General features: G+C 56.9%; 2 protein-coding genes across 2 annotated transcripts; one reads left to right on the plus strand and one right to left on the minus strand.

Moving 5' to 3' along the window:
• Nucleotides 1-264: 264 nt before the first annotated feature.
• Nucleotides 265-2,697, minus strand: TLNRD1 (talin rod domain containing 1). The gene has a single exon (XM_047846763.1). It carries the CDS (start codon nt 2,018-2,020, stop codon nt 929-931), a length of 1,092 nt encoding a protein of 363 aa, XP_047702719.1. The 5' UTR covers nt 2,021-2,697; the 3' UTR covers nt 265-928.
• Nucleotides 2,698-13,942: 11,245 nt separating this feature from the next.
• MESD (mesoderm development LRP chaperone) lies at nt 13,943-22,790 on the plus strand. The gene is made up of 3 exons (XM_047846650.1): nt 13,943-14,182; nt 20,040-20,272; nt 21,510-22,790. Exons 1-3 carry the CDS (start codon nt 13,979-13,981, stop codon nt 21,772-21,774), a joined length of 702 nt encoding a protein of 233 aa, XP_047702606.1. The 5' UTR covers nt 13,943-13,978; the 3' UTR covers nt 21,775-22,790.
• The last annotated feature ends 1,020 nt before the right edge of the window (nt 22,791-23,810 follow it).

The raw sequence follows: 23,810 nt of genomic DNA on the forward strand, positions 1-23,810 counted from the left end.
ACCAGAGGCCAGACAAAACCCCACCGACAGCCCAGCCCCCGCACCCACGCCCGTGACACGTGCTTTACATCGACAGTGTCACACCGTGCTCTCTTCTTGAATTCCAGGCTGCTCAAAGCGGTGACTCTCCAGGAAAAAGGAGACAGCGCTGAGGACCGGAGGCACTGCTCCCGAAGCACAGGCTCCGGGGCGCCCTTCCAGAGAGCGCGTGCCGAGTGCAACGTCACAGCGATCGAACATCAACAATAAGTGCCAAAGGCCATCTGAGAAACATAACATTTTAATAGATGAAATAAATACTCCAGTACATGCACGGTAAAAACTTGACATTGGGGGGAGGGGGGAAGGAGGGGGGAAATCACTCTATAGTGTAAATTAAAAAATAAAACACACACTCACAGTAGCTTTCCCCCCCATTTGCAAATCACATGGCAATGTCATACTCTCAACACAAAGTATACGCCTAATCCAACACGATTTGCTTAAAAAAATAACAGCATACAAAAAAAAAAAAAAAAGATAGCTACATCCATGTCTAAGGAGTGAAACTGAGGTAACCTTTCTTTTAATTAGGAAAAATCAAAACAAAACGGAAAAAAAAAAAAAAAAACGGGCCAAAAAAGAAACGAACCCATGACCTCCTTCCTGCCCGATTGGTTAGAAAATTGAGGGGCGGAGCTCCGGAACAGGAGCCGGGGGCGGGGGCGGGCGCGCCACCTCGCGCGCCCCTCGCGGTCCCTGCTGCGCGCGCGCAGGTGGGCGCTGCGGCGGGAGGGGCCCCCAGCTCTCTGGAAGGTTCTTTCCGAGCGTCTGCCGTGGGGGAGGGGCTCCCCCTGGGATTTCTTTGGTATAAATGGAGAGGGGCGGAGAGTGAGTATCTTCCTCTAGTGGGGCGGGGGGGAGGGCGAAGGGGCGCGGGGCGGGGGTGCTAATTCACAGAATTGGAATTCACTGGCGGTAAAGTCCTGGGCGAAGACCTCTCCCGTAAAGCCTGAGATAGCAGGGTGCAGCCTTCAGACACGGCGCAGGCCGAGTTCCTCAGCCTCTCCCTGTGGTCCGACATCTTGGCGCCCCCGTCGGGGTGCTGCGCCAGATCCCTGAGGCACTGGGTCAGGAGCACGCAGGCCGACACCACGCTCATGGCGCCGCCCAGGATGGCGGTCTGCACCGCCTTGCCCTCGGCGCTCACGGCCGCCGCGCGACCCAGGAACTGCGGCTCGGTGGCGAAGCCCACCAGGGCGCTCACGGCCTGCACCAGCGGCCCGCTGAAGAGCGCGCAGCGGCTGCGGGCCAGCTCGCTGGGCGCCGCCTTCACCTCGCGCACGCAGGCCAGCAGCGCCGACGCGCTGGTGCTCATGCACTTGACGCCCAGCTTGAACTGCTCGCGGGAGAAGCGGTCCCGGGACTTGTCGCTGGCCAGGGCGCACGCGTCCGTCAGGAACTTGAGGTTGCGCGACAGGCCCTGGGACACCTCCAGCAGCAGCTGCGGCGTCATGTCGGCCAGCGGGGTGGCGCGCAGCACGGCGCAGCCCTGCTCCACCTCGTGGCGGCAGCGCGTCACGCGGTAGCGGTCCACCAGGCCCGGCTGCGCGGGCTGCGCGCCCGGCGTGGCCACGGCCGCCAGGTAGGCCGCGTGGGCGGAGCACTCGGTCAGCGACACCACCAGGTCGCCCAGCTCCACCAGGCTGTCCCCCGCCTCCCCGAAGCGGCCCATGTTGAGCTGGCTCTGCACGTCGTGGGTGAGGATGGAGAGCCCCTTGGTGCGCGCGATGATCGTGTCCCGGCACTGCTCGAAGGACTCGGCGGCGCCGGCGCAGGAGGAGGCGGGGCCCTCGAAGAGCACGGGCCGCGCCTCGCTCGACAGCAGCAGCAGGTCGGCCACCAGCTGCATCTTGCCCTTGCAGTGGTCGCAGACGGACACCAGCCTCTTCCGCGGCTGCGAGCAGGCCCCCCCGACGGCGCTCGCAGGAGCCGGAGAAGCGGCCTCGCCAGCGGGCTTCCCGGCGCTGCCGCTAGCCATCGCGCCCGGGGGGCACTGGCATGCCGCTGGGGAGCCCGCTACCGCCGCCGCTGCCACTGCCGCCGCCCCCGCGGCCGTCGCGACTCGGCTGGCCAGGACCGCGGTGCCTTCCCCGCACCATCATGCCATCCACCGCGCCGGGCGGAAGGCGCTGGGCTGCGGCGGCCGGGGCCCGGGCGGCGCGGGGCGGGCCCGAGGGCCAGAGGACGCAGGAGGCTCTCCGGGGCGCGGGGAGGGGCTGCGGCGTTCGGCCTCCTGGAGGGCTTGCGGGAACCATGAACCGGGGCACGGCCAGACTCACGGAGCGCGCTCCTCGTCGCCGGGCTGCCAGGAAAGTCCCTTCTGCTGGGCCGCCGCTGCCGCCGCCTTCCTGGGCATGGCCCGGCCCGGCCGCCGGAGCGGGAGGGCGGGAGGGAGGGGGGGGGGAGCTGGGAGGTGTCCTTCCTTCCTTCCTTCCTTTCTTTGAAATCAAAATCTCTTCCTCGGGGAGGAGCGCGGGCGGCGGCTCGGGCGGGCTCTGCTGTCAGCCTCCTCGGGCTCGGCGGCGCACGTGGGCTTCAGGCGCCCCGACCCCGCCGGGCGGCACTTGCCCGCGACGGCGGCCGGGGCCGGCGCGGTGGGGCGCGCATCTCCCGCCGCCCGGTCTCGGGACGCGGCGCCGGCGGCGGCGGCGGCGGCGGCAGGGCCGAGGGTGTGGCCGGAGCTGGAGTCAGAGTCGGGCGGGAGCCTGCACTGATTGCGCACAGCGGCCGCCCCGCTCGCGCGCTCGCCCGCCCGCCACGCCCGGGCGCGCCGGCCGCCGCGGCCGCCCCTTCCCGCCTCGCCGGCTCACAGCGCGCGGCCCGGCGCCGAGGCGGCACGCCCTCCCCGACCGCGCGCCCCGAGGCCGGCCGCCGGCCGCGGGCGCGAGTCCATCCCGGTCGCCTGGTCGCCTGGGGCCCGCGGCGGCTGCGCTCTCCCGAGCCCCCGGGCCCTGCGCATCGGACGCCCGGCGCGCGTCTCCCCGGCGGCCGCGCCAACTCAGAAGGTCCCCGCGGCGCCGCGGCCGCCCGCCCGGGCCCCGGCTCCTGCCATTTCCGTCAGCCGCCAACTTCCGAGCGAGCCGGGAGAAACCGAAAGGAAAAGGGCGGGGGCCGCCTCCCGTGCCCGCGCGGGCCGTGCGAGCGCCGCCGCCCTGCCGGGGCCGCCCGAGCCTGCTCCCCTCCGCGTCCGCGCCTCGCCCCCGGGCTCGCCGCCGCCGCCGCCGCCCGGCCGTCACCTCCCCGGAGCCTATAGAAATCTTTTGTGTGGCGTCACCGCCTTTCGTTTAAATCCCGCTTCCTCCTCTCGCCCTTCCTCCCGCCCCCTCCGCCGCTCCCGGATGCTCGCGCGATGCGCTGCTCCTCCCCCGGGAAGCTGGGTGGCTGCGGGGGGACGCCGCCGCCCAGCGCGCCCGCCGCGGGCGCGGGGCCGGGGATCCCGCGGGGGTGGGGGCGGGCCGGGGGTCCCGCGGGGGTGGGGGGCGGGGGTGGGTCGTCCGGGCGCGCGGCCCGGGCGGGGACGCGGGGCGCGGCCGCCGGCGGCCTGACGGGCGCCCTGGGCCGGCCCCGGGGCTGCACGCTTCCCGCCCGCCGAGTGGGCGAGTCTCGAAGGGGACTGTTTGTGCGCCGCAGGGAGGAGGGCGTCCCCTGGAGACGCGCCGGGGGCCTGGCTGCGCGCTCCGCGGGACCCGGGCCGGCTGGGCCAGACGTCGCCCTGCCCTTTGTTGTGCGTGCCCCTCCTCCCCGGGGCGCCGAGGGCGCCGGCCGGGGAGTCCGAGAGGAGCCGGGGTGGGGGTGGGGGGTTGGCTGTGTGGTTGGATCGCGGTCTTTGCGCCGGACTTCCTGCGGGCACTCTCTCTCGGGCCGTGTAGGAGTTGTGTGACCCAGTGCGAGCTCTCCCCCCCAAGTGGCCGTGGTCTCGTCTCGAGATCAGATGGCGTGCACCGACTGCTGGAGGGCCTGGCTCGCCAGCAGTAGCGGCTAGACCCTCTCCTAACGAGGACGACTTCCGCTCCGTGATGGGGTCGTAGTGGCCCCTGTGAAGGAAGACGAACAGCCTTTCGGGGATAAGCAACCGATGGTCTGATGGCTCAAGAGCCTCCCTAAGGGCAGGAGGACAGCCAGTGGCCGGGCGAGGAGCCCACCCCAACCTGTTTTCATCTTACCCAGACCTGGCTGGTCAGGAAGCGGTTCAGGCATCTGGGCTCCCTCCCAGCCAAGGGCCCCCCAGATGCCCAGCCCCTCGCAAGCTGGGTGTGTCCGCCAACGGAAATGTTTGTTCCTCTGTCCCTTCCTGGGACCTCGGGGTCACCTTTTTTTTTTTTTTTCAGCCAGCCAGTTAAGGTTACTTGTAACTAAGATGACCTTGCAACTTATCCAAACTGAGGCTTCTCTGAGAGTGAATTGTGAAGTACATTACTTTAAAAATTAACCAGGAACAACGGATACGAGCCTGAATGGCTATAGTCACCCTACTTATAACACAAAGTGTCCTTAGATATCTTCTAGAATCTAGCCGGACCCACTTGTTTTGCAAGGCAAGGCCAACGAAACTGGTGATTTTCTAAACTCGGGGCAAGTCTATAGGGTTAAAATCCCTTTTGTTTTTCTCTGAGCAAAAACCAGTTGGACGAATCGAGCTCTCTCCCTGGCAATCCAGGAAAGTACCCTGTTCTTCCGTAGCTCCGGAAACTTACTAGAAGTCAAACCCTTCCCGCCATTCCCGGTTTATTCATGAAGCTTGCTCTAGGATCGGGATTTTTCTCCCAAAGCTCCTTGGCTCTTCGGGGTGATGTTTTCCTTCCAAGTATGCACTCTCTTGGTTTTGCTGGAAGCCTTCTGCCTCCTCCGCGAGCTCTTACACATAGAATGTCCCGCCACATTTGCTTTAGCTTTAAAAGCAGATCGGATTATCTTCTTGGCCTTCCTGCTTCATTTTTCAGGTACGGCAGCTCCTACACTGACCCTTCCCCATACTATCTGCGCCTGCCTTTTGGGTCACCTTACCCTCTGCCATCATTCATTCACTCCACGAACACTGGACACCCAGCACGTGCCAGGACCCATGCCGGGCACGAAAGTTACATAATAAGTAACAGAAGGGCTCTACCTTCGGAGGGGCAGAGCCCAGAGAGGGCAACAAAATGACACAAGGGAGTCGTCATCGGAATGGTGACAGCACGGAGGACAGAAAGTACCAGGGATACTGCTGCTCACCGATGTTCAGTTGCAATTAGGCTCGGCGGGGGGGGGGGGGGGGGGGGGTGGTGGAACATGAGCAGGACAGACACCCATGTCAAGCCCGGTGCTGTAGCCTATTGTAGCCTAACTTGATTGGTAGAAGGCGGGCTGTATGTGCCCCTCGGAGTCACCGGAGTAAGGACTTTCTCTTGAGAAAACTCCACTCATTGGGGCGCCTGGGGGACCCCGACTTCGGTTCAGGTCACGATCTCGCAGTTTGTGAGTTTGAGGCCCACATTGGGCTCGCTGCTGTCAGCGCAGAGCCCGCTTCAGATTCTCTGTCCCCTTCCTCTCTGCCCGGCTTGTGCTCTCCCAACGTAAATAAATATTAAAAAAAAAAAAACCACCTCCGCTCATCATCCCTTCGAATCCTCTCTTGAAATATAATAATGAACCAAAGGCACTATGCAAAGCGTTTTCCACTAAAATGGAAATTGGGTCAGAGAAGAAAGCTGCAAATACACGGGCTGAAGGGTTGGCTGGGGGAAGGTGAGTGGAGCCCTCAAGGGGAAGCTGGGGCCGAGTGGAAAATAGCACGGCCCCCAGAGAACGTGTTCTCAGTGCCTGGCTCAAGGCCGACACTTCGTGGGCATTTAATAAATACGTGAATGAGCAAGATGCGAGTAGAGAGCTGCCTGAGGGTTTGGGGAGGCGAGGTGGAGCTGATTGGGATCGGACCAGGCAGGACTGGGGAGACGTGCTTTCTCTCCTTCCTCGCCTATTCTAGAAGGGGTGTCGGCCACCTGGACTTTGGGCAGGGATGACACCTTCGACAGTATGAAAGCTCTGTTTGGGTTCATTTTAACGTTTTTTTCTTTTTGAGAGAGAGAGCGTGGGGGAGGGCCAGAGAGAGAGAGAAAGAATCCCAAATAGGCTCCCCAGCACAGAACCCGACGCGGGGCTCGAACTCACCAACGGTGACATCACGACCTGAGCTGAAATCAAGAGTGGGAGGCTTAACCGACTGAGCCACCCAAGTGCCCCGGGTTTTTTGGGTTCTTTTCAATTGTAGCCAAACATTCACAACATAAAACTTTCCGTTTAGCCGTTTCTGTGAACTTGGCCGCAGTTCAGTGGCGTTATGCACGTTCGCGGTGTTGTGCAACCGCCCGCCCCGCTCGCCTTCGGATGGATACCTCTCGTCTTCCCAAATGGAAGGTCTGTTCCACTCACCGTTCACGCCTCATGTCCCTCCCCCCAGCCCCTGCCAGCCACTGTTCCGTTTTCTGCCTCTATAGATTTGTCTGCTCTGCGTTCCTTATGTAAGTGGAACCACACATACCCTAGTTTTCCTTCTGTGTCTGGCTTATTTCACCTAGAATAACGTCTTCGTGGGTCACGGGTATTGTAGCAGGTGTCCGAATTTCCTTCCCTTTGAAGACTGAATAACATTCCATTGCAGGGGTATAGGCTGGGTTTTGATGCCCAAGGGTCAGGCGCTCTCCGGGGCTTAAAGACCGACAACCAAGCTGTGTCTGGTCTGCTGTGCCACCTGGTGGTCAGTGAGGGGCGTTCTCTGCCCTGATGCATCTTTCCCTTGAAGCAGCTCTCCCTTGGTCTTGTTTTGGCTCCCAGATGAGCCCCTTCCGACTCAGGCGGTCTTTTCTTACAGGGAGCCAAACACCACTCTGTATCATCTTCCTTTCCGAGCCTCCTCTACAGGACGGGAATTTATATCTGGAAACTTACCCCTACCCCCTCCTTTTCCCTGATTCACTCAGCCCCACTGGTGATGAACGAGTGTGTGACAGCCCTAGGGCTGTGGTTCATCAGGGGCGGGATCACGTTGTGACAGGTCCACCCCCCCCCCCCCCCCCCAGCATGCCGTCTTGCGCTCTGGTGTATCTTGTTCCCAGCCCTTAAGAACTCCTGGGGAGGATCACATGCATTACTCCCACATCCTCCCCATCCTCCCCCCCCCCGCCTCCTCCCTCCCTCTGTGCCCTCTCTCTGTTCATCTGAAGCTGAACGGGGGAGGGAGGCGGTGTGCAAGGCTGGTTATACCACGGCAGGCACACGTGAGCACTCAGGTCCCAAGAGCTGGGAGATCTGGAATTCTCTCCAGTCTGGTTTCCAGAAAGCCCTGCATAGAGGTGAAGATTGCTTTCACGGGTAAATTCTCTACCCCATTTCCCGACTGGTGAATCATCTTGGGGGTTATTTTCCATTTTCCAGAACTCTGTAGGGGAGGAAAGATAAATGCCAAGCTCCAGGTTCCCTGAGTTGCCAACACCAGTCCTGCCGAACCATTTTGGATATCTCTCATGGTGCCTAGCACATAATAAGTCAGTAACCGCAGACTGACTAGCTTTATGGCCTTCAGGTGGAGCCTCTGCGGCCACCCCACAGACCAGGGCATCTCTGCCCCCCGAGCATCCATTGTGCACAGCGACAGCGTGGCCGTGAGCACAGTGTATTTGTAGCTGTTGGGGACAACCCTGTCACGTCTTTAAGCTCGAGGACTTGATGTGTTCCTTTCTTCCCCCACACCTATTTGCAATACTCTGCAAGGAAGGCGTCCTTTCACTGAGCCAAAATCCTGCTGGCCACAGCTCTTACTTAGCCGTGAAAGTCCTGGACATTCACAAACCCACAGCAGGGGCATGGCCTGCGTGTGGTCATGACGTACGGCTCCTGGCTCCGGGGTTGAAGCAGAGGCCAGAGGCCTATTTGCTTAGTGAGAGCGTGCACCCCATTTTTTCTTACAGCTTCTTGTAGACAGTCCAGGGAGGCGATTCTTTGGAATCAGAGACTGTGAGTTCACTAGACGTATCCGTGCTGCAGAGCACAGCTGATGTTTCAGGCGACACCGATAAAAGTCGTCCCTTCTCCTCTTAGAAGATTCAGATCTGATCCTCAAATTTTCAAGGCAGTTGCAATACCATGGATAATTCGGATTAAGTGTATTATTCTGGGAATTTCAGTCAAAATTAGACTTTTTTCCCTTATATGCTGGTAGAGAGAACAGTATTAATCAATATTTTAGGGGCATCCGTGTGTTTATGTGTGTCTCACCCCTTTTAGAATATAACTGACTTGACATCCCACTGCTCAGAGATAACCATTATCCACATATTTATAGCTATTTTCCTATGCATTCATAGATACATATGATTTTAATACCATTTTATAACATTTTATTTAATAAATAAGATGACCGGTTTTAATATCAACAAATATACATCTAGGAATCATACATGATGATTGTAATGTTCCCCATTGGACAAGTGGATGACAGTTTTGCAATCTGTGAGTGTAGATTTTACAGTCCGCTCTTGTCGAACATCCAAGGTTCTCCTGTTTTCCCCTCTTTTTAAAAAAAAATTTTTTTATGTTTATTTATTTTTGACAGAGAGAGAGAGAGAGAGAGAGAGAGACAGAGAGCACCAGTGGGGGAGGGGCAGAGAGAGAGGGAGAGACAGAATCCGAAGCAGGCTCCAGGCTCTGAGCTGTCAGCACAGGGCCCGACGCGGAGCTCGAACTCACAAACCGTGAGATCATGGCCTGAGCCAAAGTTGGGACGCTCAACCAACTGAGCCACCCACACACTCCTCCTGTTTTCCCCTCTTATGGAAAGAGTCGCAGGGGCGCCTGGATGGCTCAGTGGGTTAAGCCTCTGACTCTTGGTTTCGTCTCAGGTCATGATCTCACGGTTCGCGAGTTCGAGCCCCGCGTCGGGCTCTGCGCTGACAGCTCGGAGCCTGGGGCCTGCTTCGGATTCTGTGTCTCTCTCTCTCTCTCTCTCTCTGTGCCTCCCCCACTGATGCTCTGTCTCTCTCTGTCTCTCAAAAAAGAAACGTTAAAAAATTAAAAAAAAAAAAAGAGTTACATAGGATTATTACAACAGGTACATGAAGAAATACATGTAAAGCACTGGGAAGAATTGCTGCCATGTGGTAAGTGCTCCGTGTTATGATCAGCTCTAGTGTTTTCATTGTCCGTTTCCTCGGAGTCAGTTCTTGGAAGCAGAATCGCTAAGCAGAGATCACGTACATTTTTGTAGGGTTTTGATAGCGTTCACCTAATTTTCTTCTAGAAAAACTGCCCCCCCCACCCCCGTAAGCAGATGAGACTGCTTATGTCGTAAGCATTGTCAACAGGGTACGCTATAGTTCCATCCTGGCCCATAGGATAGGTAAAAAATCATATCTTGTATGTATCCTGGTGAGATTCAGCACTTTTTGCTCGTGTATAAATTGGCCATTTATTGATTCTGAGTAGAGAACAGTATTGCTCGTGTCCTTTCCCATTTTTCAGTTGGGGTGTTCGTCTTTTTTCTTACTGAGTTGTAAGATATTTTTGTCCATGCTCTGTTGGAGTCTAACTTACTTTTTGCCCTTGAACTTATTTTCCTGGGGCTTGGCAAACACACGTTTTAACCGTTCTACTTAGATGGGAGTCCCCCTCTCCTGTTCACCCAGAGTGGTGGTGGCCAGGAATGGACTCTCACCCTAGCCTGGGCCAATCATGTTCTCCTCTGGAAATCTGGGAGTGCTACCAAAAGAGAATCAAGTAGTTGCTGTCTGTGAATAAATTTAGGGGCAGGTAAAGCCCGTGAGATATGTTTCGCCTTTTCTTGCATTGGGCTAGGAAGTGGCAAAAGTCAGGAATGGTAAATAACCACTGTTCCCCATCTCCAACTTAGCCCCACCCCCAGGACCCTCCTCCCTTACCTCCCCATGATTCAGTCTTTAAAGGGTTAATGTTTGGCACACCAGAGCCTCCCAAACCACCCAAACCACAGGTACCTTTCAGGTTACAGGCCTCAGTTCTGTTGGTCAGTATTCCATTCCAGTTTTTCAACATTCTGAACATCACTAACCCCTTCCCCCTGTCCGGATGCCCGCCCCGATTCCCAACACTGCCAGAACGTCGCAGCCTCCGGTTGAGGCATCCCTCCTCTGCTGTTGAGGACACAAGCCAGGGTAAACCCAGATGAGGACACCGGTTAGATCTGAGACTCAATTGTACAATCTGCAGTCACTGAACCGCTGAAAGGAGAGGTGGGTATGAAACCCGAAAGCAATGAGAAGTTCGTGGCTTCACTTAGCCCCTAACCATGCAAAACTCTTCCACTTCTGTTCCCTCCTCTCCTGCCCCGCAGCACTGCCTCAGACCTGGTCGGACTCCTGTCTCGCCCCATCTGAGCATTCCTGCCTCCAGACTCCTTTTCAGTGGCTCTTGCCCATGGCTCCCCGTTTAACTAAGTGAGCGTCTCAGTGGTGACCTTTGGGCCGTGACCCCCGGTAATCTGCATTATACTGACTGCGTATTGTTTATCTCCTCTGCTATATGGCCATCTCTTTAGCGCAGGGATCTTGCCATCAATGCCTCATCTGGTTTTTGGTTGACAGCAGGCCCTTAGAAAATAAATGCTCGCAGAGCTGAACTGACTCAAGTTCCAAACACCAAAACGATGACAGCAGTCAATGCAGATGCTTTCACAAAAGTCAGTGGGTTATAGACTGAATTGATCTGTGCCTTCGATGAAAGTTGGCAGCCCCGGAATTTTTCACACAATCCCACTAGTATCTGTGAAACAGTAAATGACTTTTTTTTTTTTCCTTTCTGTATAACCAGACACCGTGGACCAGGAATCTCAGCACTTTCGCACCTTAGCCTGGCCGCTGGCAAAATAAATGAGCAGGGCGACCCCTCCCAGCGGAGCACATGATCGACCACAGCTGTTCATGTTTTTTAGCATGACTGCACCGGGACAGGGCTCTGAGCCACTGGGTGGAGCCCTGGGGAGAAAGCTTATGACATTTCCCCTATGATTTCAGAGAAGAAAAGGAAAAAAACCCCTCTTTTTCTTGTGAGTTTCTGCTCCATGTCAACGGAAAATGTCATAGACTATATACATATGGATGCACGCATGCGTGCCTCTGCTGGGGGAGAGAATTTACACAACAACGGTCCTGGGAGAGAAGGTGCTGCCTGCATTGTTAGGTAGCTGTCTACTCAGCAGCTGCCTCCTCTCGTCCCTTGATAACAGAATCCCGCTTTTAATTGGGGTGACAACGTATACAGCTAGAAGACGGTCTCCCAGCATCCTTCGGGGGGCTAGGTTCCAGCCAATGAGATGTGAGCAGACACGTGTGGCTCTCCACGCAGGCTGCTTAAAGGAAGCTAGCTCCCTAGAAAAGTGTGCCCCTTTGACCCTCCTTCCTTCCCCCTTCCCCTGGATGAAAGTCATCCTAACGCAGGTGCTCCAGGGGCCATCCCAGCACTTGCCGTGAACTTGAGGGTAGAAACCAGCAGCCAGTATCACGGAGCAGGGTAAGAAAGAGGCTGGGTGCCCGGTGACCGAGGTACACTACCAGCCCTAGACGCTTACGTTTCTAACCGCTTCTGCGAAAGAAAAATGAAACAGTTAACAACAAAGCCCTCTGTCTTGTTTCAGCCACTTTACGAGAAACTCAGTTTTCTGTTATATGCAGCCTACCACGGATCCAATCCTATCCAAGCGGGATACGCTAGTTTGCCAGGGCCGCTGTACCAGAGTAGAGCGGATCAGGTGGCTTAAACAACAGGACTTTATTTTCTCACTGCTCTGGAGGCCAGAAGTCGCCGGTGGAGGTGTTGGCAGGATTGGTTTCTTCTGAGACCTCTCTCCTTGGCTTGTAGAGCGCCACCTTCTTCCTGTGTCTTCACATGATCTCTACCCTGTAGGATTATGATCAAATTTCCTTTCTTTTTCTTTTTTTCTCCAATTTTTTTTTAGTGTTTGTTTATTTTGGAGAAAAAGAAACACAGAGTGTGAGTAGGGGAGGAGAGAGAGGGAGACACAGAACCTGAAGCAGGCTCCAGGCTCTGTACTCTCAGCACAGAGCCCCACAAGGGGATCATGAGATCATGGACCACGAGATCATGACCTGGGCCGAAGGGAGACACTTAACCGACTGAGCCACCCAGACGACCCCCAAATTTCCTCTTCTTAAAAAAGACGGCATACTGGGACCAATCTTTGCAACCTCTTGTTAACTTAATCACCTCGGTAGCACCCCTATCTCCAAATACAGTCACATTTTGAGGTACTGGGATTAGGATTTCAACATATGAAATCTGGGGGAGATACAATTCAGCCCATAACATAAGGCAGGAATAAAGAGGTTTACTGTGGCTATTTTTTTTCTTTTGGTAATAGAAAAATTGGGAAGAAGTGTCCATCAGTAGGGTAAGAGAGAAATAAACTATCGCAAATATGCTATGCCGAAGCATAAAGCAAGTTCGCGTTATATTGCTAAGTGAAAACACTTAAGGAGTCAAAATGTTTACCAATATGTACACTCTGTTGCCATAGACCTACATATAACAAGATTTATATGAAACACATTTCAAGAGACATTTTCATGTTTAAAAATGTGCAGAAAAATGTATACAATATGTGACAAACGGCTTGATTGGAGGCCAGTTGTGGGGTGGAGCAGAATGTTTGGAACGTTGTACGACGTGTGACTATCTTACAAGTACAGCGTCTTTTTTCATGTGTTTACATAATTAATAATTTAAAAGAAACATCAGCAGGTCGCGCCATTTAAAACTCGTGTGATTCGAAAGCATCTCTGTCCACGCTCTTTTTAAGTAAGAAACAAACAAACAAAAAGATCCAGCTTTAAAATGCATTAGTCAGAGCCTACAGTACTAGGTTAAAATCAGACAAAATACTGAAGCTGTCTTAAAAATGAAAAGCGATGTGTTTAAGTCTTATTCGCGTTCCAGAGATGACAGGGATCCTGAAAGCTGGTGGCGCTGAATCCTCTGTGCCCAAGAGCAGAGCAGCGGGCCCCGTCCATCCGTGACCTGAAAAGGCAGAGCCACCTGCCACTCACTACTTGGTAAGCGGCTGCAGGAAGGGAGAAGAAGCGCCCGACAGGCTACGACGGTTTTCCCGGAGCCCAGGCAGCTCCCAGAACTTCCCCTCCAGTTCCTTTCGCAGGCCAGAAACGGAGGCCCCTCGAGGCGCTGTCTGGGGGCTCCTGGAGGCCCCGAGGGGACTTGTGGACGAGGCTTCCGCCAGCAAACCAGCGGGCGCGGCGGAGGCGACCAGGCCGAGGGCCGAGAGCCTTATCTGGACCGCGGGAGGGGGCGGGGCGGAGCCAAGATGGCGCAGGGGCGGGGCCTCTGGAGGAGAGTACGAGGTGGGGCCTGGTAGGCGCGGGCCAGGAGGCGGACCCAGGGGCGGGGCCTGTGGCGGGGCCGACGCGGGCCGGGAGGCGGGTACGAGGCGGGACCTGGTAGGTCGGCGCGGGGCAGGAGCCGGGCCGGAAGGAGAGCCCGGGGGCGGGGCGTGGTAAGCTGGAGCGGGTCGGGAGGCGGGCCAAGGGGTGTGGCCTATGGCCGGGCCGACGCGAGCCCGGAAGCGGGTACGAGGCGGGGACTGGTAGGTCTGCGTGACGCGGGGGCGGGGCAGGGGGTGGGGTCGGAACGATAGCCCGGGGGCGGGGCGTGGTAAGGCCGTGAGGGCGGCGGGGGCGGGCTCGGGGGCGGGGTCTACGGTGGGGCTGACGCGGGCCCGGAGGCGGGCACGAGGCGGGGCGTGGTGGGCCGGCGCGGTCCGGGAGGCGGGGCCGGAGGGGGTTGGGGCTGGAGCGGGGCGTGGTAGGTCGGCGCGGGCCGGGAGGCGGGGTCGGAAGGAGAACCCGGGGGCGGGGTCCGCGGCGCGCGCAAGCGTGATCTCCGCGGTGGCGCGGCGAAGATGGCGGCCTCCGGTTGGGTGCGCGCCGCCCTGGTGCTTCTCTGCGCCTCTGACCTGCTGCTGCCGCCGCTGCCGCCGAGGGCCTGCGCTGCCGAGGGCGCGGCCGGGACGCCCGGGGAGGCCAGCCCGCCTCCGCGGAAGAAGAAGAAGGATATTCGCGACTACAACGATGCGGACATGGCGCGTCTGCTGGAGCAGTGGGAGGTCCGCGCGCGCGCACCCGCCGGCTGCTCTCGGTCCCGGGCCCCGCTCCCGCTGACCTCCGGCCCCTCTGCACGGGCGCCCTCCACACCCCGTCTCGGTGTCGCCCTCTCTGCCAAGGCCGGGCGGCCTTGCTGCCCGCCCCAGCCTCACCCCAGTGCCCCCTTGCGCCCTTCCGGGGCCTCGCCCTACTTTCTCGGCGCCCTGGTGGTCAGTGAGCCCGGCGCGTGGGGAGGGGGGCCTTTTGCACGCTGCTCCTCGAGGCTGGGCTGAGCGGGCGGGTGAGGGGTACACAGCTAGGGTCATCTCCCCTTTACTGGTTCTCCCGTCTTCTGGACCAGAAGCGTCCAGACTCCTCGTTCCAGTATATTTCTTGCTGAGGGTTTTGTAATTTGGGGAGTGGGGGTGGGGGAGGTCAAAAGCTGGTGCTCACATTTCGTTTAAAGGAGCAAAGACTTGTTTTTGTGAGAGTAGGTTTTTTGGTTTGTTACCTGAGTGCTCTGGAGTGTGTGATAAGGTTTTTAGATGAGGTTCACTGAAGGAAAACTCGTGCCTTTTTTCCCTTGCAAAAGTGGTTGAATGGTCCTGGCTCATTTGCAGAGCTGGTGGAGTGGAGTCCGAAACTTGGGTTCTTTTTTAAAGTTTGTGTATTTTGAGAGAGAGAAAAGAGAGCATGAGTGGGTTAGGAGCAGAAAGGGGGGGAGAGAGAATTCCCAGCAGTGCAGAGCGTGAGGCGGGGCTGGAACTCAAGGAACCCTGAGATCGTGACCTCAGCGGAGTTCAAGAGTCAGCTGCTTAACCGACTAAGCCACCCAGGCGCCCCGAGAAACTTGGGTTCTGCTGGCCGTGTAACCTTGGGCAATTCCCGTTTCCGCCCTGGGCTTCAGGTTCCTTATCTGCAAAATGAGGTTTTACCCGATGATGCCTTCCCAGGCTGGTGTCTTCTTACTTTGTGGTTATCTCCGTGTGCGTGCCTCATTTGATAGAGACTTTCAGACGTGAGTTTAAAATACCATCTGATGAATTTGACTAGGAGAAAGCAGACTTGTACTTCCATGCGTATCCGCAGCTGATGGCAAGATGGGGGTAGCTATGAGTGTGCACGGGGTAGATACGAGTGTGCACACTGCTAATGAAGAGGGAACGTCTCGCAGCAGCTCCTTCCCTGTTTACTGTCTCTCTTGTAATCGCCCATCTGTTTATGGTCTAGCTACTGAAGTGTCTGATTCCCTAAAGTAAGAGCGCTGTCTCTTGAGGAAATAATACCTTGAGGTACTAAGTTAGACAGAAACGGAGATGAACAAGGGATCCGACCGTCAGGAACAGCAGTGACGGTACAAACAACCATAAAACAAAGTAGCAATTGCGGAGTACTGTGGGAAGAAGGTGCGGTGGGACTTTCAGAGGGTTCCAGGGAACACAGGGCATCTGGCTAGAGGCAGGGGCGATGTGGAGAAGGGCAGCGGGAGCTGGGTCGGCGGGGGGGGGGGGGGGGGGGTGGGTACAGATGATAGAGGCCAGGCTTGGCAGCTAGACTGGCTGGGTTCAAACCACTTGTGACTTTGATGGTGAAAGTCTCCTTACCCACAAAACAGAGGCGTTCTCAATGCCCACCTCAGAGTAGTTTGAGGATTAGCCGAGGGAGCCTGGAAAGAACCTGGGATAGTGCCACTCTGATGGCAAGCCGTGCTGGTAGGAATAGTTCGGTTAGCTGGAGAAGGCTGAGTTTGAAGCAAGGTAGTGAGCGGTCCGGGTGGAAAGGCCGACGCGAACCAGGCTGCGCTGGGCCTCCAGTGTTCCGGGGTCTTCGCTTGATTTAGAAGACAATACACGGGCCCTGATGAGTTTGAAAAGCTGTGTGACCCAAATACTGCCATAATGGAACGCTTCCGTGTGATCATTCCTACCTTGGGACTGACACGCATGTTCCCTCGCTCGTGTCCCCTCCGCGTGCAGATGGTTTTTACAGCTCAGAGCCCGGCATCAGGGTCATTTCCCGCTGTTGGTTTTCTCATTAGACATATTAAGCATTTCCCCAGGTTACTGCACGGCCTTCATAACGCTTTGAGAGGGTTCAGAGTGTGCCCCGGAGTGAGGTTCCAGCTGTGGCGGGGGTTCTTGAATCGTGGGCTATCATGATTAGAAAAATGGGTCAGCAGAGTTTAGGATGGGTGGGCAGAGAGAGACTCCGAAGGCAGAAACAACTTCGTAGTTAATACTTACTGAGTTTTTGTTTTGTAACAGGACTGCCCTGGGCATGCACACTCCTTTGATGCTCTCACCCTGCTTTCTAGATGATGACTTTTGAAGCCCAGAGAGGTTGAGTAACTTGCCCCACGTCATACAGCATATAAGCTGAATTCCGAATTTCGTCATTTGACTCTCAAGCCTATTCTTTTCACCATTTTACTGTCTGGCCGTGCACCCTGGTGAGCCGAAGTACAAGTGCAAGGTGATGGGAGGGCCTGCATGAGCTGGAGTCTCCTGGATCAGAGTGGAGGGGGGAATGTGAGAGAGTGTGCTCAACTTGGTAACTGGCGGTTGTGTGACCAGGCAGGAGACAGCATGATGTGCTGAAGGCACAGGGGTTTTGAACCCGGCCTTACTGCTTGTTAGTGTGACCCTCCTTTTCCTTAACCGTGAAGCCGGACAACCTCCCCCTTTGCAGGGTGCCGTGCAGACCAGGTGAGCTAACATTTGCACACCGTCCACAAATGTGAGTGCCCTTCCCCGGTAGCAGTGATTTTTCTGTGGGAGAGCTTTTTTGTGAGAAACGGTACTTCCTCCCCCAGGGGCCGATCCCTAAATCCCCCCGCCCTACCTCCTTCCCACTGGTGTGAGAATCATTCTTCCATTGAGATGCCTGCCTCCCGGGTCAAGTGGGGCAGAACGGGGACCCTTTCCTCTGTGTTCGGTTTCATGCTGAGTCCCAGGTGGTGTAGGAAAACCGAAGGCAGTGCTTTCATTCTACACGCCAGCGGGGGGCAGGTGGGGGTCGGATCCCAGAGCCAGAAATGTGGGTTCGCTCTCCAGTGTCGGTGTCACCCCTGCTAGCATGTGACCGCGAGTAAGTTATTTTCTTCTCTGAGGCTCATCCCCCTCATCTATTCAGTGGGGGCCTCGCAGGGCTGTCCTGAAGGTTGGGCGCATGGCAGCCAGTGTTAGCATCAAGGAGCACAGGAGGGAGGAAGAAAAGGGTCTGCAGAAAGAGGAGTTCAGCTTTGTAACTATTGAATGTGACCAGCAGCCAAGGAGAAGCTGGGAAGAAGCAGGGAAGCCGGTTGAAAATGCCTGGAGGCAGGGTCGGGCTGTGTCTGGGGAATGCCTGACCTGTGACAGTCCCACCCCTGCCCAGGGGTAGAGGCTTGATTGCTGCAGGAGTAGAGAAAGTGATAAGAACATATCAGATTGCCCAGGGGAGAAGCCGAGGGGCATGGGAGGAAGTAAGTAGAACCCGACCGTGAGCCACGTGGGGTACTGTTCCTCCCCCTCCCCTCCCCCCTTTTTGGTAACTGACACACAAAAACCTAGAAGGTGGAATTCAAGTTGTTTGAAACAATCCTTACCCTTGCTGTTTGCACTAGACTTCTGATCAGTTATGTTTTCATTGAAAAGATATGTTATGTGTGATCTACGGAGTTAACTTCATGACCGTTAGTGAAGTCAGTGTGAAAAATACAAATATTCTAGGTTACTGAGCCAACTCGAAGTCTGAAGGTGTTTTAAGAAGCGATAGCACATGTTAGGGAGGAATAAAACGGAGATGGAGACAGCCTGTGAATTCGGCGACCAGGAGGTCCTACGTCATCTCCACAGCTGGTTGCGGGTCTGATCATTGGGTGTTTATGGCCTGCCTTTATGTCACTGAACCCCCCAAACCCTAGGAGGGAGATGCTGTCCCCCCCACCCCGTTATAGGTGGTTTTCCAACCTGCCCAAGACCCTCTGACTGCACAGCACGTGCCTCTGTGTGCCGATCGCCATGGCCTCTTAAAGCAAAATGAGGAAGAAACGGGTCGGGAGAGAGAGTGGCAGAGATGAGAAGCTCTATGCATCGTGTATAGTCGCTGTTGGGGCCGTGGGGCCAGCTGGTTCTGCTTTTCTGTTTGAAGATGAGGAAACAGGCCCAGGGGAGGAGGGAGTCCCGGCGGCCGCGGTCAGCCGGCTAGTTAGGTGGGGCTCACGCAAGGTCCCAGGTCTGATGCAAACGTGGGGCACCTTCAGGGACCGCTGTACGAGTTCCTGTGTTCGCCTTTCATTAGGTGCATTTTAATAGACTGTCGACGTTCTCGCCAGTTTGTCAAGAGGACCGAGTAAGAGATACGGGCTCTTCGTGTCATTTTAGGTTAGTCGTTTATCGGGGTGTTCGATAACCGCTTTATTGAGAGAATTCACACGCCCGACAGTTCACCCATTCAAAGTGTACGTTTCCGTGGTGTTTTCAGAGGGGCGTGCCGCCGTCACCACTGTCAATTTTAGAACATGTTCGTCATCCCAGAAAGAGACTCTTCGTCTCAGTCGTCCTCCCCCTCTTCTCTTGACCCTCCAGCCTGTGCCCAGCAGCCACTAATCTCTGATCCGTTCTGGATGCTTCATATAGCCGTCTCGCACAGCGTGGTCTTTTGCATGAGGCTTCTTTCACTTTAGCATAGTGTTTCCAAGGACCGCCCGTTTGGTGACTTCTCTCGGTACGTCGTTTCTTTTTGTGGCTGGAATCATTAGGCTTTTCTCCGAGGAACTCTGATTCTTAAATATTTGTATTTATCGCTCTGCCTGCCTACCTGTGAAGAATCACATTGTCCTTCGGCCACCACAGGGCATCGTCTTCCTCCTGTAGTTCTGCCCCTAAGTGAAGAACCGGGTGTCATTGTCCCTAACGTATTTCCTCCTTGGCTCCAGCCTGGAAGTCACAGATGGTAGTGTCACAATTGCTTGTTCGCACGACTGCAGAAAACGAAGCCTGCTAACTAGAGTTGAGTGAGTAGTTCAGGTTGTTTTATTAAAAATTATTTTTAATGTCTATTTTTGAGAGAGCGAGAGAGACAGAGCACGGGCAGGGGAGGGGCAGAGAGAGAGGGAGACACAGAATCCGAAGCAGGCTCCAGTCTCAGCCGTCAGCACAGAGCCCGACGCGGGGCTCGAACCCACGAGCCGTGAGATCCTGACCTGAGCTGAAGCCGGAGGCTTAACCGACTGAGCCCCCCCGGGCGCCCCAGACAGTTCTTATTTTTTAGTTGACGTTGATACACATGAAATGCAGATTTTAAGTATAGTGTGCAGGAGTTTGACCGGTGAGTATCTGTTGTCCGCACCCCCCGTCAAAGTAGAGACCATTTCTATCATCTCAGAAGTTCCCTTGGGCCCCGTCCTAGTCAAACCCACCTCATCCCCCACCCAGAGGCCACCGCTGTTCCTAATTTCTTAATTGTGTCTCATCTCGAACTTTAAATAAGTTTATAGTGTTTCTGATTTTGTGCCTGGCTTCTGTCACTCAGTATTGTCCTTTTGAGGTTTGGGGCACAACTGTCAGTGTTCTCTTCTTCTTCATCGCTGTGTTGTGGTTCATTGTGGGACCAAACCAGAATGTGGCCGTATTTACAGGCCACCGTATCGGGTAGATTCTTTGAAGCCATCACACAGGGGCCTCGGGTATCGGTGACCCGGAATGACGACGGGTGGTAAGTCCTGCCTGAGACTCGGGCTTCACCTGAAGGTCAGGTAGAGGAGGACAGCTCCCGGGTCTCCTTTTCCTGTGCTAACGTGGGTCACTGCACCTGCGGGCACGCGCCGCCCTTCTCGCCTGCCCCGCTTGACAAGTACATTTCTGATGATGCGTGACGCTGTGTTTTGTGTCCTCATAGAAGGATGACGACATCGAAGAGGGGGACCTCCCGGAGCACAAAAGACCCTCAGCCCCTATCGACTTCTCCCAGATAGACCCGGGCAGGCCCGAGAGCATCCTGAAGATGACGAAGAAGGGGAAGACGCTCATGATGTTCGTCACTGTGTCCGGAAACCCCACTGAGAAGGAGACGGAGGAGATCACCAGCCTCTGGCAGGGCAGCCTTTTCAACGCCAACTACGACGTGCAGAGGTGAGGCGGCGGGCCCGCTGAGAAAACCATAGGCGGTGCTGGGACTTTTCCCCAGTCTGGAGGGGGAGCCCTTTCTGGCGGTGCCTCCCTCGGGCCCAGGACCTTTCCTGCCTCGGGTTTCCTCTTTGACGCTTCTGTTTATCCCCGCCTTTGTTTTCTTTTTAAAGAAAAACGTTTATTATTGGTCAAGGCCCGTAAGTTTTTTTGCTTTCTTTTTTTTTTTTTTTTTTTTTTTTTTTACTATCTCATTTGATCATAAAATTTTATATGTCTTTATACCTTCAGCTGTTTTTTTTCTGAGTGCAGCTGACAAACGGTCTATTAGTTTTGGGCGAACAACGTAGGGTTTGTCAGCTCCGTGGGCTCTGCTCCTTACACCTGTCACTCCCCCCCCCCCCCCCCCCCCCCCCCCACAACACTAGTACAGTGTCAGTGACCTTATCTCCTGTGCCGGGCTGCATAACTTCTGTTTCATCTGAGGAAGACTGGACAGGTGGTTGGCCTCTGGGGGCAGACTAGTCACAGCAGGACAGGGTACCCCCCCCCCCCCCCCAGGAGAGGTTTCTCACGCCGGAGATCCTTCCGTGTGTGGCCGTGTTCACACGCCGGGACCAGACTGCTGAAAGGTAACTGATCCGAGGTCGGGGGTCCGGTTTTCATAGCCCAGTACGATCCTGAGATGCAGTTTTTGAGAAGTTTCTTGTTCCTCCTCCATTCAGGGTCTTCACGCGTCTTAGTTTAGGAAGTAGCAGTGACAGACAGACACGAAGGGGTACCGAGCACGACGCTCGGTGCTGTCGTCGGTCTGCGCGCAGGCCGAGGGGACCGGTCAGTGTGCCCCTGACGCCCCGTCCAGAGCCACCGCCCCTCTCTGCGGGGTGGGCTGGGCGCGGCCCCCCAGGAGCCGAAGCTCTGTGCCCGCCGGCCACGCCGGTGCTCCACCCCGGGGCTCATCCCCTCTGCTTTGCCCCTTGGGGCCTGTTGAGTGTTGACACGCCGAGGCGGATCCAGATCGTTCCGGGGCTCTGCCTCCGAGACTGGAGCCGAGGGGTTGCATGGTTCACTCAGGTCGGCTCGGGTGGTGGTCGTCACCGTCAGCAGCTACCGGGCCTCGAGGAGTGTAGCGTTTAGTTCTGTGTCGAAGTTGAGAGCAGTTGCTCCTCTTGGCGACGTGGCACAGGGCGGCTGTGCCCGTGAGCGCTTCACCCGCGTGTCCTGACCGCGTGTTTCTGTCAAGGTTCATCGTGGGGTCCGACCGGGCCATCTTCATGCTTCGGGACGGAAGCTACGCCTGGGAGATCAAGGACTTCTTGGTCGGTCAGGACAGGTGCGCCGATGTGACGCTGGAGGGGCAGGTGTACCCCGGCCGGGGAGGCGGCGGGGAGAAGAATAAAACGAAGCAGGAGAAGCGCAAGAAGAGGAAGGAGGGGGAGCCCAAGTCTCGGGCCGCCGAGGCCGCGAAGGAAGACAACCGAGCCGGGAGTGAGAGGGCGGAGCTGTAACGGGGGCGCCCCGGGCTCGGGCAGGGGCGGGAGCCCCGCGACCGGTGGGCGTCCACGCCGGAGTTCCCGTTGAAGAGGCTTCGAGCGAGAAGACGGCGGCCTCGGCGTTAACGTTGGACTCTGACGCGTTCGAGGTTCCTGTGAAGTCTCGGTAAATGGAATCGGCGGCCCTTCGTGTCCGGGGCGGCCCTGGCGCCGGAGGCACCCCTCCCCCTCGCTGCCCTGGCCCTGCCCCGCGGGCCGCCGTGTCCCCGCCCCCCTCGTTTCCGCCAACCGGACGGCCGCCAGGTCCCAGTCAGCCGGACAGACGCCGTCCGTGGCACCGGGCCCCGCGGGCCGCAGACCCCGCCTCCGTGACCGCCAACTTCCGCCCTGGCGCCGGGCTCGGGGCCCGTCCGCGCCGCAAGGTCGGGACGCGGGACGCGGCTCCCCGCACGCGCGCGGTCACGTGGACATGCACCGTCCCGACTTTGAATTTGACTGGAATCCCCGCCGTCAGTCAGGGACGCCTCCCGACAGCCGTCCGGTGTCGCGCGGTCTGTAAAGGCCGGGAGTTGTGCCTGTGTCCTGCTTGGGGCGGCCGCGCGGGCGGCGAGGGCTCAAACGTGCCATTTCATGTGACGACGACCGTCAGGGTGTGACTCGGGAGCCGGCGGCGTGTGACGGAAGACTCAGTAACCTCATCGTTTCTAAACGTTTTTTTTTGACAAAGTGCCTAAATCTGTGGTGTTCTGTATGGTACTAACGCGCCCTGTAATGTTCATGTGTCAGACCTGCCCTGCGTCCGAGTTACAGAATTTACACGCAGGTGTCATTTTTAAGGACTCACATTGTTTGTACAGAACTTCCCTCACAATTTTAACAGATTGAAAAGAGCACACGGACGTGGTTAGGAAACGTCACTGCTGCAGGAGGGTCCAGAGTGAAAAGTCTGTGCCTACCCCTGCCACGGCCTTGTCTCAGTGCAACCTCCTGTTAATCTGTTTCCAAAAAAAAAAAAAATTCACTTCCCGGCCTGCAGCCCTGTGTTTGTTGCGGCCTCGCCCCGTGCACGAAGTGCACCCCCTCCTGTGTGGCTGGAGCTTAGCCCCTGCCCTGTCCTGGGGAGGGCCGTCTGAGCCCCTGCCCTGTCCTGGGGAGGGCCGTCTACACCCTTGCACACAGCCACGGTCGGGCACGCGCTGTCCCTTGGCACTCTCAGCGTGTCCCTTGAGCATGTCGGCTGTCTGTCCTCTCTAGTCAGGATGGAGCAGGTGTCCTGACGGGTCGGGCATGGCGCCCTTCACACGGTCCCGGGCCTTGTGTTTCCAGTTAGCAGCCTTCCACGTGGGGAAGTCCTAATCCCACCGCTTCCTGCGCAGGGTGCAGCCACGTCCCCCAGTGCTCGGAGCGTCTCTTACACGCGACACATTGCTGGGAGCCAGGGACGGCCCGGACGTGGGCCCAGGCGTCCTGAAACTTCGGGACCTGGTGGGAGAAGACAAATACGCATCATGCACAAAGTGGCAACTGTTGGAAGACGCACATGGGCCTCGAGGTGGGGTGGAGGTGAGGGGAACCTTGGGATGTCGGCGAGGCCATCTCTGGGGCAGGAGCAGAGGAACGGTCTGTGTCAGGGCCCTGTGGTTAGAAGGAGCAGAGGGGGGCTGGGGGCCCAGTCAGCACCCGCCTGAAGAGGGAAGGAGGTGTGTGGGGTCTTGCGGGAATTTGGGGTGCCCTGAGGGGTTTTAAGCTGTGGTAGGCCAAGTGTGGGACACGATCCAGTTTGGACCAGGCTGCGCTGAAAAACTGATGGCAAGGGGCCCCCGGTGGGTGTGCGGGGCCAGCTGGGAGGGTGTTTTGGTCGAGGGCCACGGCTGCGGGTGGCCCAGATTAGCAGGGTGGGGGTGACCTCCGCCCCACAGCTGACCCACGCCGTGCCTACCGGTAGACCCTTGAGTTTGCAGTTTTCGGCGTTTCGTTCCTACATGCGGCTGCCCAAATATTTTGGTAAACTTATTTATATCTCAAGGGCAGCTTCCCAGCAGTGGACTCGC

The sequence above is a fragment of the Prionailurus viverrinus genome, unplaced genomic scaffold (assembly GCF_022837055.1).
Source record: "Prionailurus viverrinus isolate Anna unplaced genomic scaffold, UM_Priviv_1.0 scaffold_40, whole genome shotgun sequence".
Lineage (NCBI taxonomy): Eukaryota > Metazoa > Chordata > Mammalia > Carnivora > Felidae > Prionailurus > Prionailurus viverrinus.